Genomic DNA, 18,287 nt, shown 5'->3' with positions numbered 1-18,287 from the left:
CTGCCCTGTTCCCTGCCCCTCATCCAATGAATCACACTGCCCTGTTCCCTGCCCCTCACCCAATGAATCCCACTCTGCCCTGTTCCCAGCTCCTCATCCTGGCTTGGAGCTGCCCTGACCCCCGTTTCTCCTGGGAAAAGCTGCACCAGAACTTTTGGAGTGTCCTGTGCCAGGCCAGGAGTTGGATTCAGTGATCCTTGGGGGTCCCTTCCCACTCAGGGTGTTCTGTGGTTCCATGAACTCTCAGCAAACACATCCATAATGGTTTTTTTTTTGGTTGTTTGTGATCTGAGGATTTTTGCTTCCCAAGAGGGGAAAAATCTGTGGAGGGGAAAAATCCCTTTTGCTGTTGTAGATCACCATAAACCTTGTTCATGAACATCACAGAATCATAGAATCACAGAATCAGCCGGGTTGGGAAGGACCTCTGAGATCATCAAGTCCAACCCTTGATCCAACCCCACCGTGGTTCCCAGCCCATGGCACTGATGCCACATCCAGTCTGCCCTTAAACCACCTCCAGGGATGGAGACTCCACCCCGTCCCTGGGCAGCCCATTCCAGTGGCTGAGCACTCTCTCTGGAAAGAAATTCTTTCTAATATCCAACCTAAACCTCCCCTGGCACAGCTTAAGACTGAGCCCTCTTGTCTTCCTGATCATTGCCTGGGAGAAGAGACCAACCCCCTGGCTCCCCCCTCCTGTCAGGGAGTTGGAGAGAGTGAGGAGGTCTCCTCTGAGCCTCCTCTTCTCCAGCAGCCCACAAGATACAGCAGCTTCTTGTGCTTAAAAAAAAAAGAGCTTTGTTGCTTCAATTCCGATATTTCGGATTTGTGGGGTTGCTCTCAGTGTCACCCTGCAAAGCTGGGATGCCACATGGCAGTAGCTCTGGATCCTGTCCTGATCAGACACAGAACAGAACCCCTGTCACTGCAACATCCCTGCTTCATTCTCCAAGCTGTGCAGGATCCAGGGTGCAGGTTGGAAGCTTCTCCTTCCAAAGGCTGTGCACAGAAGGATTTCCCAGTGGGTCCACTGATGTCTGTGAGATTTCTGTGCAGATCTCAGACCCAGTCTGGCCATCTGGAGTTGCCAGTTGAGGCTCTTCCCATCTCCCAAGTTCTCACGAGCCGTTTTCCTGTCTGAAATTGCAGCTGTCCGAGGGTTGCCATTGGTTCTGCCCCCAGAAGTCTTTGGGATGGAGAGCAGGGGGAGGACACTGGTGCCTTGTCACTGGAGCAGGAAGGGTCCTGACTTGCCCTCCGTGACCTGGGAGTAGATTTCACAGAATATTCTGAGTTGGAAGGGACCCATAAGGTTGAGTCCAGCTATTGAGTGAGTGGCCCATGCAGGGATCAAAGCCACAACCTTGTGTTATTGGCCATGCTCTGACCAGCTGAGCTCATCTCAGGGTCTGTGCTGAGGGCAGGAGTGAGATTCCAAGTCCACCTGACTCCTAATACCCCAAATTCTTATTTATTCTGCAGTCATATGTGAAGATGAATTTCTCCTTTGAGAGTGAGTCTGCTGGGACTTGGATCTGCTCGTGCCAGGCGCTTCCCAAGCCAGTACTAACCCTCCCAGCCTCTGGCACTAACATCCCCCTGAGCTTGTAATTGTCACGAGTTGTGCAAAAGGTAACAGTGCAAAAAGCTTCGGTAGAAACTGCTGTGACCAGGACAATCCTGGCCTGGTCAACCCTATTGCCTGCAAACCATCCTTACACAGGATCCCAGGCTGCTTTGGGTTGGAAGGGACCTTAGAGCTCATCCAGTGCCACCCCCTGCCATGGGCAGGGACACCTTCCACCAGCCCAGGTTGCTCCAAGCCCCGTCCAGCCTGGCCTTGGACACTTCCAGGGATCCAGGGGCAGCCACAGCTTCTCTGGGCAACCTGGGCCAGGGGCTCCCCACCCTCTCAGCCAGGAATTCCTTCCCAATCTCCCATCTATCCCTGCCCTCTGGCAGTGGGAAGCCATTCCTTGTCCTGTGCCTGCAGTAAATAGTCTCTCTCCACCTTGCCTGTCAGCTCCCTTCAGGTCCTGGAAGGCCACAATCAGGCTGCCTGGAGCCTTCCCCTCTCCAGGGGGACACCCCCAGCCCTCCCAGCCTGTTTGGTGTTTTACTTTGCTCTCCAGGCAGGACGGGCGCTGCTGCCAGTCGTGGGGCCCACCATCCATGGGTTTGAGCAGTCAGGGGGTGTGTGTGGGGTTCCTGACCCGTGGAACTGTTGCTCTTGCAGGCTCAGATCACCATGAAGGTGATCCAGGGGCTGTACAGTGGTGTCACCACGGTGGAGCTGGACACGCTGGCGGCCGAGACGGCGGCCACGCTGACCACCAAGCACCCCGACTACGCCATCCTGGCCGCCCGCATCGCCGTCTCCAACCTGCACAAGGAGACCAAGAAGGTCTTCAGTGGTGGGTCAAACATCCAGCTGCTCGGGGGGGGAGTGACAGAGGGGACTGGGAGCTCTGGGGGATGGAAACAGAACTTAAGACGAGCGCACTGTTCAGGGGAACAGCTCTGTGTTTGTGGGGCTGGAGGGAGCTGTTTCAGAGGATGGGCATTCCTGCCTCTTCCTTCCCTAATCCCAGTGCCAGGTGATGCAGGTGCAGGCCTGGGGATGTCCTTTTCACTTGCCTTTTCTTTGCAGATGTGATGGAGGATCTCTACAACTACATCAACCCTCACAACGGGAAGCACTCCCCAATGATCTCCAAAGAAACTCTGGACATAGTTCTGGCCAACAAAGATGTAAGCAGTTGTTTTTCTCCACTTATAAGTTTTCAGAATTCAATGAAATACGTCAGATAATTTATTTTAATTTTTTAAGCAAGCAATGTTTGTTCTGGGGCAAAAAAGCCATGCAGAAACCAGTGCAGGGAATGACTGGAGGGTTTAAAAGAAGGGATGGAGGAGTTTCCTTCCCATAAGGATGTTTCTGTAGTAGAATCTATTTCCTTGGGTGTTCCCAGTGCCACGATCAGCACAAGTGATTAAAGTACCCTCTGCTAGAGCAAAGTGAGGCAGCACAGAGGGGCCAGAGGTTTGGGTTCAGGTTTTGGGATAGCATTGAGGCCCCAGGGGCTGGTTGTGAAGGTCACTTTTGTCTGTTGTTCCCTGGCAGCGCCTCAACTCCGCCATCATCTATGACAGAGACTTCTCCTACAACTACTTTGGCTTTAAGGTAAGGAGCACATTACCCAGACTCTGCTGGGAAGCATGGGAATGCTCGTGGATTTGTCTGGGTTGGGGCAAGGGGAGCACTGGAGGAGGTGGGACATCACTGGGGTTATGAAGGACAAAGAGTGAAAACCTGGACAAAAGCAGCTCCCAGTGGGATAAATTGTGGGGTTTTCCTTGCTGCTGGAAGGGCTTGTAGCTGTGGGGCTCTGTTTCACAGCACATCACACTGAAGGTTGTTGGATGCCATTCCTCAGGGAAACAATCTGATCCTTAATAAACCAGACCAGGGCTTTTGGCTTTCCCTGTTGTTTTGTGGAGCAGTTGCTCTCAGTGTGTTGTCCCACACATTAAGGAGAAGGAGGGGCAGAGTGTGGGGCTAGAGAGGCCTGGGATGAGGAGTGTGGAGTTGCTGGAGCTGGGATTTAACAGGAGTTTATTTAAATATTCAAATCTGCCTGCCTGCTAAAATCCATCCTCTCTTTTTAAAGACTCTGGAACGCTCCTACTTGCTGAAAATCAACTCCAAAGGTAAGAGCTGTTCCTCATGCTAAGCACTTCTTCATCCATCTGAGTCAATTTAATTAAATTATGTGCTGTCAGGGGTGGTTATTGCAGGCCTTTGGCTTGGAAATCCTGGGACACCAGAAGGGTCAGAAGTTAACTGTAATATCATAGAGATGAAAGATAATTGGATTCTGGATTGGATGTTTGATTGGATTGTAATTGTTAATCCGAGTGAGGTTTTCTCCTCCTCTGTGAGAGCAGCTGAGCATTGGAGCAGGCTGTTCTTGGGTTTTTCAAAGCCTGACTGGGTGAAGTCCTGAATAAACAGGCCTGGTGCTCTTAGCTGGCTCTTCTTTGGCCAGGAGTTGGGCTGCAGATCTCAAGTTCCTCCCAGCTGGAATTTCCCCTGTGATTCCATGAGAAGCCTGGCCGCCGTTGTCTGTGGCTGGTTGCCATGCTCTGGGTGTGGCTGTGCTGACAGTGACTGTCACCCTGAGCCTTCCTCCTCCCTGGCTTCCTGGGTGCAATTGGGGCGGGAGAGGCTGGACAGGACCCAGCCATGTGTGCTGGGAGCCCAGAATTCCAGTGTGCTGGGCTGATCCCACGGCCTGGGAGGGGGGATCCTGCCCCTCTGCCCCCTCAGGTGAGACCCACCTGCAGAGCTGCCTCCAGCTCCAGGGTCCCCAGCATGGGAAGGATGTGGAGCTGCTGGAAAGAGTCCAGAGGAGGCACCAGGATCAGAGAATCACAGAATCAGCTGGGTTGGAAAGGACCTCTGAGATCATCAATAGACTATTTCCAAGGGCCTGGAGTGACAGGACAAGGGGGAATGGCTTCCCACTGCCTGAGGGCAGGGTTAGATGGGATATTGGGAGGAATCCTTCCCTATGAAGGTGGTGATGCTGGCAGGGCTTAAAGAATGCAATGAATTGCCTCAAAAGACTGTCAGAGAAGGAAATTCCCATAGGATAAGCCACCACCACAGGAATTTGTGATAAACACAGACTGGCAACAACAGGAACCAGGCCTGCTAAGACAAACGTGGGTAACCTGCTCAAATTAAAATTCCCACTGTGGAAAACTGTGAGAAAGGAAGGTGTTAATTACAGACCTAAACGAAGGCGAAGGTTTGAAATCAGGACACCAACAAAATTCCACCGTGCAAGCTGTGGGGAAGGAAAACAACTGCTGTCACCCGTGCCAGCCCAAGTTGTGGGAACACCTGAGGCTCCCTGTGAATATCCAGGACTTGGACTGCATAAGTGGTGCCCCAGGAGCATGACTTCAGGACCCTCAGCACCGAGAAGACCTTCTCTCTCTCTCTCTCTCTCTCTCATATTTACAGCTAAATAAAACTGCACTATTGACTTTGGGGTCTCATTTGCACTTTAATTTAAACAGAGGCATCTTTTAATAACTGGATCCTGCCAGAGGCCCCGTGTCAGAGACTGAAATGGTTAATGGCTTAAACATTGTTAACATCACCAAAAAGCTCGTCCACTGCAGCAAACTGCAAAGAAACAGCTGCTCATCTACCCAGGCCACCCCTCACTGAATGTGCCTCCTAACTGGGGTTGGGAAAGGACCTTGAGATAAGATGAGGGTGCTGTTGTCCAGCTCTTCCAGTGCAAAAGGCCGTGCACACCTGAAGCTACAAACTGGATTTCAAGGTGAGGGAAGAGGCTGGGAAGAGGTAAATCCTAGGAGGTGGGATGGTCCTGGTGACTCAGCTGTGAGAACCCCTCTGAGGAGCACCTTCAGACCCAGTCAAAGGCTCCTGACATGTCCCTGACCCAGTATGACATCACCCACTGTAAAACTCGCCACCCCAGGGGAGGTACCAAGCATTTCCACCTGAACCTGGGTGGATATAACTCATGGAAGCTCTGAGTTTGCTGGACTCCCCCCATGGATCAAGACCATTGCTGTGACAGGACCACAACCACCATTTCAACCAGCAGGCACTGAAGCTGCAACCACCCCATCTCCTGGCTGGATCCAGCGGGTACTGCCTGTGTATCTTTCTGCTTTTGTCCTTTCCTCCTCTTGCTTGTCCTTACACATTTCCTGAAGTGTTATTTTCGTGATTCCTATCAGTCTCTTGCTGGGAAGTCTCCCCATTTTATCAAGGACTTTCGGGAAGCCATCGGGGTCTCTTTGTCCCTTTTTTGTGTAACCCACGATCATCTGACAGTGAGTTCCTGGGAATGCCCTCTCCAGGTGCTGAGGTGTTTCCCACAACTCATCAGGACGCTCACCATGGCCTTAAACTGGTCTCTCACCCTACAGGTTCTCTCACTTCAGAGACACACAGAAACCGTTCGTGGAGAAGAACCTTCTCCCAGGCTGGGCTTCCAGGGCAGCAAATTTCCCTGAGTGAAGGCTATTTTTTCTCTCCTCTCCTCAAACAACTCTTCTGATGATGCCCTTTGCCCCTGCCATTCCCCCTCCTCTCTCAAGGAAGCATTCCCGCCGGGAATGGAAATATACAGGGCGTAATAACGCGCGGGGGCACTTGGCAAAGCACACAGGAAAAGGAACAGAGATGTGAGGGGAAAGTCCTTGTCCTCTGCCCCAGCCAGCAGGGCACCGCCCCAGGGCAGGGCGGCTCAGTCACCCCTGGAGCCGTGCCCAGGCTCCCTTTGGCGCTAACGTGGCACCAGGAAGGACATGGAATCTGGCGGGAACCGCGCGCGCGCCGATCAGAGACACGAGGCGGGATCTCGGCAGCCGGAGCGGGAAAACTCCCACGTACTCAGAATTCCCACAGAATTCCCACATAACTTCTCTTAACACCCCGATCCCAAAGCCTTGGGCTTTACTGAGAGTATTTAGTACCTTGGAGTTATGTAAAGAGAAAGTACCAACACGGTTTCCCAGAACTTAGGGAGAAGTTTTGGCGTCTTGGCCAAAGGTTGGTGGGGGTAACGTCCAACTGAGGAGAATCGTTCCACTAAAGCACCCAGCAAACCCCAACCCCACACGACTCACCAGCAAAGAATGCTCTGGAAGGCTGGCTCCATGTGGCAGCGATGGGCTCCGGAGAGGGAATGGAGAGAGGAACCCCGCGCTCCTGTATTTATGTGCTGGGGGTGCTGTGGCCACACCTCCAGGGTGGGACTTAGGGCCAGAGTGAGGGGTGGGACCTCCCACCTGGGCACTCCCACTCATGGAGTTGGTTGGTTCCACCCAATAATAAAATCATCCAGTCTCTCACGACTTCAACATGTCAGACCCCTGGTCCAGAGCCGCGCGCTCACCCGGGTGTGTGGCTTTTAAAAATACATTCCAGACTCCAAAAATTCACCCAAGGTAGAGCATTCCACAAAGTGCTGACCCAGCACAAACCAACACACGCCACTGAGCAGAGTCCAACCCACGGGCTTTGAGCTGCCCAGAATATAAAGCAAGAAAAGAGACCGAAAGAGAGAGATAAAGAGACTAAGAGAAGAAAAAGGAGTAAAGAAGAAGAGAGAAAAAAGATTAGGATGAGGAAAAAGATTAAAGAAGAGAGGAGAATAAGAGAAAACTAGATTATCACATACCTGCCACCGAAGAATACTATGGCAGTCCATCTCCACGAGGCAGGTCCTGACAGGAGAGGCTGGACATCTGTGGCCACTCCTCCCAGGCAGGACTTTGTGCTCACTGACCCCCCGGTGCCTCTGGCCGGAGTGAGGGGCAGTGCAGCCGGGCAGGGGCTGGGTGAGGAGCTCCAGCCGTGGTGTGGTGACCAACAGCTCCACTGCAGACCGACCTGCTGCCCTCCAGGGCAGCTCACACTCAACTGACTCCATGGCACAGACCCCATCTCCAGCCAAGCTTCCAGGGGCCATTGTCACCAGGAGAGTGGCCACGGGGGCCCAGGAGACCCAGCACTCCTCGCTGGGCCATCTGATGACAAAGGGAGAGCCTGTTCTCTCCTGTTTTCTCTGGTGCTTTTTCTATCATCCTCTTTCTCATGCACATGACATCAAGGTGCTGTTCTCCCCTGCGTTTCATGGTCTCTCTGATCCCAGCAGTGGCCCCAGACATGTCTATGAAAACCTTCTCTTTTGTCCCAGGGAGTCAGCCTCCTTGGCAGGCAGGGAGAGAGAGACATGTAAAGCTATTCCCAGGAAAGAACCTTTTCCCAGGCTGGGCTTCCAAGGCAGCAAAGTTCCCTTGAGCCAACACTGTTTTTTTCCGTCCTCAAGCAACTCTCCTGAAAACCTTTCCCCTGCCAGCTCCATACCTGTTTTCCTTTGCAACCAAACCGTTCTAAAATAATCTCTACATATATATATATATATTTACAAACACCATTCAGTGTTGTTTCACTCTAATCCACCCCAAGGGATCTATTAATAACAACCTGGGTTAATGCCCTTCTGGGGGGGGTCATAACACCCTGGCACAGGTTTCCCAGAGAAGCTGTGGCTGCCCCTGGATCCCTGGGAGTGTCCCAGGCCAGGCTGGATAAACTTGGAGTAACCTGGGCTGGTGGAAGGTGTCCCTGCCCATGGCAGGGGGTAGAAGGAGATGGTCTGTGGTGTCCCTCCCAGCCCAGCCCAGCCTGTTGTGTGTCCCCACAGTGGCTGAGCGCCCTCAGCACATGCTGATGAGGGTGTCCGTGGGCATCCACAAGGACGACATCGACGCTGCCATCGAGACCTACAACCTGCTGTCGGAGCGCTGGTTCACACACGCCTCCCCCACGCTCTTCAACGCCGGCACCAACCGCCCCCAGCTCTCCAGGTACCCCCACAGCTGGCACACAGGGAGGGGCAGAGGGCAGGGAAGTGCTTTTGCAGCCCCTGAAATCATCAGCTGCGTGTCTCTGAGTGTTTGGTGGAGTGTTGAGCAGCTGCTGTCAAAGTTAACCCGTCTCTGGGTAAAAATACACAGGTTTCTGTGAACTTTGGGAAATCCTTGCGTGTCTCTGTTGTATTGAGAAGCTCCTGATGTGCATGGTCTGCTGCAAGCTATGAAATGAGTCCTGGTAGTTGTTTCCTACAACATGCCAGAGGCATCAAGCATAACTAATAGGATTTTAGTATACAGATATAATATACAGGTTTATATTTTACAGTGCTTTATATCAATGCATTAGGACAAGGTTCTTCCCCCAGAGGGTGGTGGGCACTGACCAGGCTCCCCAGGGCAGTGGGCACGGCCCCAAGGCTGCCAGAGCTCCAGGAGGGTTTGGACAACACTCTGAGGGACAGGGGGGAGTGTTGGGGTGTCCTGGGCAGGGCCAGGGCTTGGACTGTGTGATCCTTGGGGGTCCCTCCAGCTCAGGATATTCCATGACTCTGTGATTAAAAATGTTTGATAACAGAGATATCAGCAGTTACAACTCATGCTGTTTTCTGAGACCGTCCTTTGCTCCACCTTCACCCCCGTGGGTTTCCCTGGAGGAGCACGTTAAAGGTCCCGTGTCCACCCTGGTTTTTTGCAGCCTGGTGAAACTCTTGTGGCTTTCCCTGTCCCCCTTTGTGCACTGAAGCCCTTTGTTCCCACCAGCTGCTTCCTGCTGTGCATGAAGGACGACAGCATCGAGGGCATCTACGACACCCTGAAGCAGTGTGCCCTCATCTCCAAGTCTGCTGGGGGCATCGGCCTGGCCGTCAGCTGCATCCGGGCCACGGGCAGCTACATAGCTGGGGTGAGGCTGCAGGGGCCTGCCACAGGGGTGGGATGGCTTTGCTCTCAGGAAACGGCTTTTTCTTGGTTGCCAAATCAGTGCTGCTTCTGCTGACTCAGTTCAGCCCAGCAGTGAGTCTCACTCAGTGGTCCTTCCCTTGCCCTGAGGCAGGAAGGTTGGTTTCCCTCGGTGTTTTGGTTTCCCTCGGTGTTTTGGCTCCCTAATAGAAGTCCTTCCAAAAAGAGGATCTTATTCCACTGTTTGAGCAGACAATTCCAACTTACTTACACATTAGCAGCCTAGGAATATTCCCTGGTGCATTGGCCCTTTGCCTTTCTGCATCTCTGACTGCCCCAGAACATCTGTGGATGTGTGTTTGGGTATTTTTGTCACACTTGTTGTAACCCCTGCAAGCCTTTAAGTGACATAATAGAGGAAAGAAGTTAGGAGAGACATTTTATTAACTCTGGGACCAGTAGCTTATATATATTAAAAAAAAAGATTTGGTGAAGGGACTGCAAATAATTGGGGGTGGTCAGTTCTTGGCTCTCAGTGCCAGAGCTTTCCAGGCTGCTGGAAGGAACTCCCTGTCTCTCCAGGGAGTTTCTTTTCAGCACTGATGTTTTTCCTCTGCAGACAAATGGAAACTCCAACGGGCTCGTTCCGATGCTGAGGGTCTACAACAACACCGCCCGTTACGTGGACCAGGGGGGAAACAAGGTACTGGCCCTGCTTTAGTTGGGGTCCAGAGGGAACCTGGGCTCACAGGGAGAGGCTCCACACCTGGGAAGGGTTGTCCCAGTAACGTCAGGGAGCTGATGGAGTGGTTGTGGGTGACACACAATTAAAAAAGGGCATTTCCCCCCTTGTGTTTTCACTCTGGTGTTCCCCCTCAGTTCCCAGACAGCTCGGGGTGTTGTGTGCACTCGGGAGCAGAGCAGGAGGTTTTCTCTCCTGGGACAGTTTGTTCTGATCTTGGCTGTGTTCCATGTACCAGAGACCTGGGGCTTTTGCCATCTACCTGGAGCCGTGGCACCTGGACATCTTTGAGTTTCTGGACCTGAAGAAGAACACTGGGAAAGAAGAGCAGAGAGCCAGAGATCTTTTCTTTGCCCTCTGGATCCCTGATCTCTTCATGAAACGGGTGGAAACCAACCAGGTGAGGAGCCTGACTGGCACAGAGCAGGTCTGCTGATGGAGGGACAGGGGAGCAGCCCTGGGGGGAGCTCAGGGATTTCCTGAGAGAGCTGCTGCCCCTTATTTGAGAACTTGGCTGTGCAGGTAGAGGATGGAGCTGGACAGCTCCAGTGGGATACTTCACTTCAGGGCTTCATCTTTCAGCCCCTGACGTACGTACTCAGACTGTTGGACTAAATTTTGACTGTGGAGTTTCCTTAAAGCATCAGCACTTCCTCAGTAAATTGTTCTGTATCTACTTGTATCTCACACAGAATCCCAGACTGGTTTGGGTTGGGAGGGACCTTAAAACTCACCCAGTCTCACCCCTGCCATGGGCAGGGACACCTTCCACCAGCCCAGGTTGCTCCAAGCCCCGTCCAGCCTGGCCTTGGACACTTCCAGGGATGGGGCAACTGCAGCTTTAATTAACAGGGCGCATAAAGATTTCCTCTGAATACTTTTCCTTCTTACAGGACTGGTCCTTGATGTGCCCAAATGAGTGTCCTGGCCTGGATGACGTGTGGGGAGAGGAATTTGAGAAACTGTATGAGAGGTAAGAAGAGTGAACAGCCCTGTAAGTTGTGTCACCTCTCCCAGAGCTGCCCGTGGGATCTGGGGCACGGCACAGCCTTGTGGGCAGGGGGTTCATTATCATGCTGATAAAAGGGTGAAGAAGGGGGATGTGTCCTTCACACTGCGACCTGTTCAAGGTAGGGCTGTGTGTGAGTGGTCACTTCAGCTGGTGAGAGGGACATCCTGCAGTGATCCCCACCTAGAGCTCTCCGTGGCTTTGCTCGGAACTTGCTGTGTGGATGTTGTAGCGAAAGATTTGCTTCCCTTAAACGAGGGCAGTGTTGCTGCCCTGCTGTGCTCGTTCAGAGCTCAGAGCTCAGCAGTGAGGGGGCTCCTGGCTCCCTGAGGACCTGCTGTGTGGGGCAGGGCTCTGTCCCTGCCCGTGGGAGCCTGGGGCTGATGGCACCGTGTGCCCGTTGCAGCTACGAGCGGCAGGGCCGCGTGCGCAGGGTGGTGAAGGCCCAGCAGCTCTGGTACGCCATCATCGAGTCCCAGACGGAGACTGGCACCCCCTACATGCTCTACAAGGACTCCTGCAACAGGAAGAGCAACCAGCAGAACCTGGGCACCATCAAGTGCAGCAACCTGTGCACCGAGATCGTGGAATACACCAGCAACGAGGAGGTGGGTGGGGAGCGGGGACTGCTCCTGTGGCAGCCCTGGGGAACGGTGTCCAACTGTGCCCTGGGCAAGGGAACGGGCAGCTGAGAAGCTTCTAACTCGAGTACTCAGCTCTCCCACTGCCTGTGTGGGTTCCCCTGCTTTCCCACTGCTGTGGAGGGTTTGGGATAACGCAAGACGGCCATGGAAGGGAACCTCCGAGAGCTGAGGGGGCTCTTTGCCTGGCTGGGAGCTGCTGTGAGCAGCTCTTCAGCTCCTGCTTTAGGAAAACCCTGCCTCTCTTACCCCCAGCAGCAATTCCCTGAGTTCCCTGTGTGCTCCTCTGGTCTCAGAGCTCCATGGATGTGCTGTGGCTGGGCTGCAGCACAGCTGACAAAGGTGAAGGAGGACACAGAGATTGGTCAGTGCTGATACAGGGCAGGGAGATCCAGAGCAGCCAAGCTCTGAGGCTGCTGGGACTGAAAGGATCAGTTTGTGCTGCCTGTGCTGCTGGTGGTTCTTTAATTCACGTGCTTCGGAATATTCATCAAATCCTGAGTGGTCTGGCAGAGATGGAGCCAGCTCTGCTGCCTGCACTGCACAGGAAACCTTTACTGACTTCCTGCAGTTCTCCCAGGGCTGAAGGCAAAGCTGGTGCTAAAAAAATGACCCAAAAAAATCCTCTGGTGTATCTGGATCTCATTGGGATCAGCTGCTGCTCTGGGAACACAAGAAATAGTTGGGCTTAGTTTATGTGGACCTTAAAGCCTCTTCCAGTGCCTAAAGGGGCTCCAGGAGAGCTGGAGAGGGACTTGGGACAAGGGCCTGGAGGGACCTGGGACAAGGGGGAATGGCTTCCCATTGCCAGAGGGCAGCATTAGATGGGATATTGGGAAGGAATTCCTGGCTGGGAGGGTGGGGAGGCCCTGGCCCAGGGTGCCCAGAGAAGCTGTGGCTGCCCCTGGATCCCTGGAAGTGTCCAAGGCCAGGTTGGACGGGGCTTGGAGCAACCTGGGCTGGTGGAAGGTGTCCCTGCCCATGGCAGGGGTGGCACTGGATGGGCTTTGAGGTCCTTTCCAACCCAAACCATTCCATGATTCCACAAGTCCCATTGGGGCTCAGGGGCAGTGCTGAGGTTTGTGTGATAATCCAACCCCACACACCCCCAGCTCCTCTCTGATCCTGCTCTGAACGTCTCAGAAAGCAGCAGCTGTGACATTTGTGGGCCTGAAACAACACGAGGAGATCTGGTGTTTAAATCCCTGCCCATGGCAGAGGTTTGGAACAAGAGGAGCTTTGAGGTCCCTCCCAACCCAAACCCTTCTGGCACTCTGTGCAAGGATGCCTTGCAGGCAGTAGGACTGACCAGGCCGGAATTTTTCAGGTCATGCCACTTTCTCCTCAACCTTTTTGAGCCACCATTGCCTTTCTCCCATCTCCTGAGGCACCACAGGAGCCAGGGGTGCCTTTTCCCAGCGCTGTGGGTTCCCTGGCTGTTGTTCCCGTGCCGTTGGGATCCCGGGCCTGCTGTGGGGCTGAGCTGTGTGCCTCTGGCCCAAGGTGTGGCTACCATGCCCCATGCCCATGCTGTCCCCACAGGTGGCCGTGTGTAACCTGGCCTCCATCGCCCTCAACATGTACGTGACCCCCGAGCACACCTACGACTTCAAGAAGCTGGCAGAGGTCACCAAGGTCATCGTCCGCAACCTCAACAAGATCATCGACATCAACTACTACCCCGTGCCAGAGGTGAGGGCTGGGCTGGGCTGGGGGGGCCAAATCCTGCCAGAGCCCAGGCTGGAGCAATCCCAGAGCGGGCTGGGACACCAGGACTCACTGAGGGACTTCATAAACCTGTTCCCAGGTGGGCCCTGTCAGTGCAGCTGGAGCTTCAGCCCTGAGCTGTTCCGTAGGGAAGCAGTTGTAGGAAAAGCCTCCCCTCAAGGTGGTTCTAGGAATTGTTTCGTATGTGGGGATTTCCATAAAGCACAGAACAGCCCTAGGAACAGAGTGGGAAGTGCAGCAGAGAGAGGGATCCTGGGAAGATCCCAAGAAGGTGTAACTCAGTCCTGTTGGTTTTACAACTCTCTGAGAGGAGGGTGGAGCCAGGTGGGGATTGGGCTCTTCTCCCAGGGAACAAGGGACAGGAGGAGAGGAAACGGCCTCCAACTGTGCCAGGGGAGGTTCAGGTTGGACATCAGGAATAATTCCTTCCTGGAAGGGGCTGTCCAGCCCTGGGGATGTGGAGTCACATCCCTGGAGGGATTTAAGAGCCCCGTGGATGTGGCACTTGGGGACAGGGGTCAGTGGTGGCCTTGGCCGTGGTGGGGGAACAGTTGGACTTGATGGTCTCTGAGGACTTTTCCAACCTCTGTGATTCTGTGATTCTGCTCTATTAAATGGACCTGTTTCCAGGCACGGGCTGAGTGTTCACTTCTAAACCCTGGCTTCCCTAAACAATTGCAGCCTGTGATCAGTTCTAACACACTCAGTCTGGGCCTCCAGTTCCTGCCCCAGCAAACAGCCACAGCGGGGCCCTGGGCAGGCCTGAGGGGTGGGTTGGTGCCCGAGGTGACCTCTGTCCCTGAGGTGACCACTGTCCCCGCTGTCCCCGAGGTGACCACTGTCCTTGCTGTCCCCGAGGTGACCCCTGTCCCCTCTGTCCCCGCAGGCCGAGCGCTCCAACCGGCGGCACCGGCCCATCGGCATCGGGGTGCAGGGCCTGGCCGACGCCTTCATCCTCATGAGGTTCCCCTTCGAGAGCCCCGAGGCCCAGCGCCTGAACCAGCACATCTTCGAGACCATCTACTACGGGGCCCTGGAGGCCAGCTGTGAGCTGGCCCGGGAGCAGGGCCCCTACGACACCTACCAGGGCTCCCCGGTCAGCAAGGGGGTGAGTGCCAGGGAAAAACCTGGGAATGCTCATCCCACTGGGCTGGGGCACAGGCAGGAAGGAACCAGGCAGTGGCAGGTTGGATCTGAGTCACGGTGTGCCCTGGCAGCCAGGAGGGACATCCATGTCCCAGGGGGATTGTCCCACTCTGCTCTGCACTCACCTCAGTGCTGGGGGTGTTTAGGGCACCACGATACAAGAAAGATCTGAAACTGTTAGAGAGCACCCAAAGGAGGGACAGGGGAATGGGGAAGGGTCTGGAGGGGCCATCGAGGAGCAGCTGAGGGCACTTGGCTGGTGCAGCTGGAGCAGAGGAGCCCCAGGGCAGAGCTCAGCGGGGGCTGCAGCTCCTCCCGAGGGGCAGCTCCGACCTCTGGGAGCAGGGACAGGACCCAGGGAAGGGCTGGAGCTGGGACAGGGCAGGCTCAGGGTGGATCTCAGGGAAAGGTTCCTCCCCCAGAGGGTGGTGGGCACTGACCAGGCTCCCCAGGGCAGTGGGCACGGCCCCAAGGCTGCCAGAGCTCCAGGAGGGTTTGGACAACACTCTGAGGGACAGGGGGGAGTGTTGGAGTGTCTGTGCAGGGCCAGGGCTTGGACTGGGTGAGCCTTTGGGGGTCCCTCCTGGCTCAGGATATTCCATGATTCTATGGTTTGAAAAGAAAAGCAAGACTCGGCCAGTGTCCTGGAGCACAGTCAGAACACAGAGTGTAAGGTCACCATACAGGGGCTTCCCTAAGGCTGAATTGTGGAGAAGAGTTCATGGGAATAACAGGTCTGTTTCCAATGGGAATTATGAAATGTGGAGAAAAGAATGCCCTCTCTAATTGGGACTGAACTGTGTTCTTCAGATCCTCCAATATGACATGTGGAACGTCACCCCCTCTGACCTGTGGGACTGGAAGGCTCTGAAGGAGAAGATTGCCAAGTGAGTAGCCCTGCACAGTTTGGAGGAGGTGTGAAGTACCTTCATGGAATTCCAGTCTGGTTTGGGTTGGGAGGGACCTTAAAGCCCATCCAGTGCCACCCCCTGCCATGGGCAGGGACACCTTCCACCAGCCCAGGTTGCTCCAAGCCCCATCCAACCTGGCCTGGGACATTAATTTGGTATGTTCTGTCTGCTGAAAACTAAAAGCAGGGTCCAAGTGTAAAAACAGCCCCCTGTGTTCCCCTCCACCCCAGCAGATCTTTCTTCAGACTGGTTTTTGGGTGGATTCCTTGCACTTTTATTCCTCCAAGGCAGAGGAGCTCACCCTCACCACCCTGCTTTGGCTGAGCTCTCATTTCATCTTGGATGCATCAGCAGAAGGATTTATATTCCCATTAAACACCTGTAGTGATGAGTGAGGCACTGTCAGCCAGGCTTGGGGACTCTTTGCCTGCTGCCAGGGAAGAGCTGAGCCTTGAACATCCTGGAGGCAGGAACTGTTGAGGCGTGAAGTGCCTGGAATGAATTAATTCAGGTTTTTTTGCTCTAATTTTTCAATGTGGTGGCTCTGTCTCCTGTCCTGGGTGTGGGGAGGTCTCGGGCTCTCCGTGGGCTGCTGGTTTGGTTCTGCCTGGGCACTCTGGGGTTGTGCAGGGCCTGACAGACTGTGCTCTGTGCAGCCTGTGTTGTGACCAAATCATTTGGGGAAGCCTCTGATTTAGATGGAAACAGCAAAGCCTTTAGTTCTGCTCCCCCTGTACCCACAATGCCAGTTTGGTGGCCCTTCCCTTTTCCCAGTGGGAGGGTTTGCAGGTTCCCCCAGATTTCCAGGTCCCTGTTCTGTCCTTGGCTCTTTGCTGTCCTGTCTCCCTTGGCTGCAGCTGTGTGACTGTGCCTGCTGTCCCCAGGTACGGTGTGAGGAACAGCCTCCTCCTGTCCCCCATGCCCACTGCCTCCACTGCCCAGATCCTGGGCAACAACGAGTCCATCGAGCCCTACACCAGCAACATCTACACCCGCAGGGTCCTCTCGGGGGAGTTCCAGGTGAGCTCAGGCTCTGGGGGCAAGGGCTGTGCCCTTGTCTGGCATCCCTGAGAGCAAAGACAAGGGGGTGGCTCAGATCAGTTGGATGTTTGTGTCCAAGCACCGAGGGAACGTGGAGCTCTGTGTGTTCCACGAGCCATCCTGGAATGTGGGAAATGATAAAGAAGTGCTGGTTTTGACTGGGAAAGGCCTTTGTGGGGCCTCAGGGTGGCCTGCAGGAGTGACTGCCGAAGGAGGGACGAGTGACCTGATGGGAAGGACGTGGGTGCTGTGGGAAGAGCAGCTGAGACCATGGTCCTGAGGAATGAGGGGCTGTGGAAGAGCTCCACGGATGCAGAGGGGCCTGTCAGGAAAGGGTGTGGAACACCTGAGTTCTGGAGGCTGGAGACAGCAAAGACCTCTCTGGAGACAAGGGGAGTCTCTGCCTGGGTGGGAGGTGTGTCCATCCCCTCGGAGGGGTCTCCTCAGAGCTGTTTTGGGGTGTTCTCCATCCCTCCTGGCTGCAGGATCCCACCACACACGAGTGGTGAGGCCAGAGCAGTGGGTTTAGGAACCTGCCTCCCTGTGTAGGGCAGGGGAGGGCTGTGGGATGGGGACCCTGTCCCAGCAGGGAGAACTTGGCTGTGCTTTCTTCCCAACTGTTCAGCCTGCACTGCTTCTGTCCTTCCCCCTCCTGAGCTGTCTTGGTGATTGTTCAGTGACTCAGGCTGTGGCCAGTGGTCCTGGAAGAGCAAGATGTCTCCCTGTCCCATCTTCTGGCATTCCCCATGCATGTTCCATACACCCCCTTCTCATTTGGCATGGCCAGCAGAATCCCAGAATGGTTTGGGCTGGGAGGGTCCTCAAAGATCCTGTAATTCCAACCCTCTGCTGTGGGCAGGGACACCTTCCACCAGCCCAGGTTGCTCCAAGCCCCATCCAACCTGGCCTTGGACTCTTCCAGGGGTGGAAATGGTCCCTCAGTGCTGACCCAGGAGTGAGACTCTGTCAGGGCTGTGCAGGGTCTTGTTGAACCATTTCAGAACCTTCTTTGCCCCTCCCAGGTGGTGAATCCCCACTTGCTGAAGGACCTGACGGAGAGGGGCCTGTGGAACGAGGAGATGAAAAACCAAATCATTGCCCACAACGGCTCCATCCAGGTAGGAGGGAGCAGGGCAGGGATCCCTGCCTGGCAGGCTCTGCTCGGTCTGGAGCCCCTCTTACAAAGGTTATACAGAGGTGATCCCATAGCAGGGAGCGCCGTAGGATTCTGGAATATCCGAGTTGGACCCACCAGGATCATCCCATCCAACACCGGGGCCGTTGGTGGTTGAACCCCTCTGGAAAACCCTTCCTGTTCCTTTCAGAACATCCCTGAGATCCCGGACGACCTGAAGCAGCTCTACAAGACGGTGTGGGAGATCTCCCAGAAAACCATCCTGAAGATGGCTGCGGACAGAGGGGCCTTCATCGACCAGAGCCAGTCCCTCAACATCCACATCGCAGAGCCCAACTACGGGAAGCTCACCAGCATGCACTTCTACGGCTGGAAACAGGTACAGGAGGGAGGGAACGGGGCCAGGGGCTGGGAATGGGGGCTTAGGGAAAGGGAATGGGGGCAGGGACTGGGAATGGGGGTCAGGGACTGGGAATGGGGGTCAGGGACTGGGAGTGGGGTCAGAGACTGGGAGTGGGGGTCAGGGGCTGGGAATGGGGGGCAGGGACTGGGAGTGGGGACTTAGGGACTGGGAATGGGGGCTTAGGGACTGGGAATGGGG

At 54.8% G+C, this 18,287-nt stretch overlaps 1 protein-coding gene across 2 annotated transcripts in view; it reads left to right on the top strand.

Annotated features, from left to right (window-relative positions):
• Nucleotides 1-18,287, top strand: part of RRM1 (ribonucleotide reductase catalytic subunit M1) — a 20,891-nt gene that overhangs the window by 1,387 nt on the left and 1,217 nt on the right. Inside the window, exons 1-17 of one of the 2 annotated variants that reach the window (XM_027701850.1) lie at nt 1,501-1,635; nt 2,240-2,417; nt 2,654-2,754; nt 3,128-3,187; nt 3,675-3,714; nt 8,265-8,427; nt 9,196-9,337; nt 9,953-10,036; nt 10,314-10,475; nt 10,969-11,048; nt 11,491-11,692; nt 13,268-13,417; nt 14,340-14,561; nt 15,410-15,486; nt 16,395-16,530; nt 17,574-17,669; nt 17,877-18,065. In XM_027701850.1, coding sequence (XP_027557651.1) covers nt 2,252-2,417; nt 2,654-2,754; nt 3,128-3,187; nt 3,675-3,714; nt 8,265-8,427; nt 9,196-9,337; nt 9,953-10,036; nt 10,314-10,475; nt 10,969-11,048; nt 11,491-11,692; nt 13,268-13,417; nt 14,340-14,561; nt 15,410-15,486; nt 16,395-16,530; nt 17,574-17,669; nt 17,877-18,065 — 2,070 coding nt within the window. In that variant the 5' untranslated portion in view covers nt 1,501-1,635; nt 2,240-2,251. Of the gene's footprint in view, nt 1-1,500; nt 1,636-2,239; nt 2,418-2,653; nt 2,755-3,127; nt 3,188-3,674; nt 3,715-8,264; nt 8,428-9,195; nt 9,338-9,952; nt 10,037-10,313; nt 10,476-10,968; nt 11,049-11,490; nt 11,693-13,267; nt 13,418-14,339; nt 14,562-15,409; nt 15,487-16,394; nt 16,531-17,573; nt 17,670-17,876; nt 18,066-18,287 lie in introns of those variants that run through there. The other variant, XM_027701849.1, reaches the window with a different exon arrangement.

Source organism: Neopelma chrysocephalum, unplaced genomic scaffold, assembly GCF_003984885.1.
Source record: "Neopelma chrysocephalum unplaced genomic scaffold, ASM398488v2 Primary Assembly neopelma1_170, whole genome shotgun sequence".
Taxonomy (NCBI): domain Eukaryota; kingdom Metazoa; phylum Chordata; class Aves; order Passeriformes; family Pipridae; genus Neopelma; species Neopelma chrysocephalum.
This window is presented reverse-complemented; position numbering and strand designations above follow the sequence as displayed.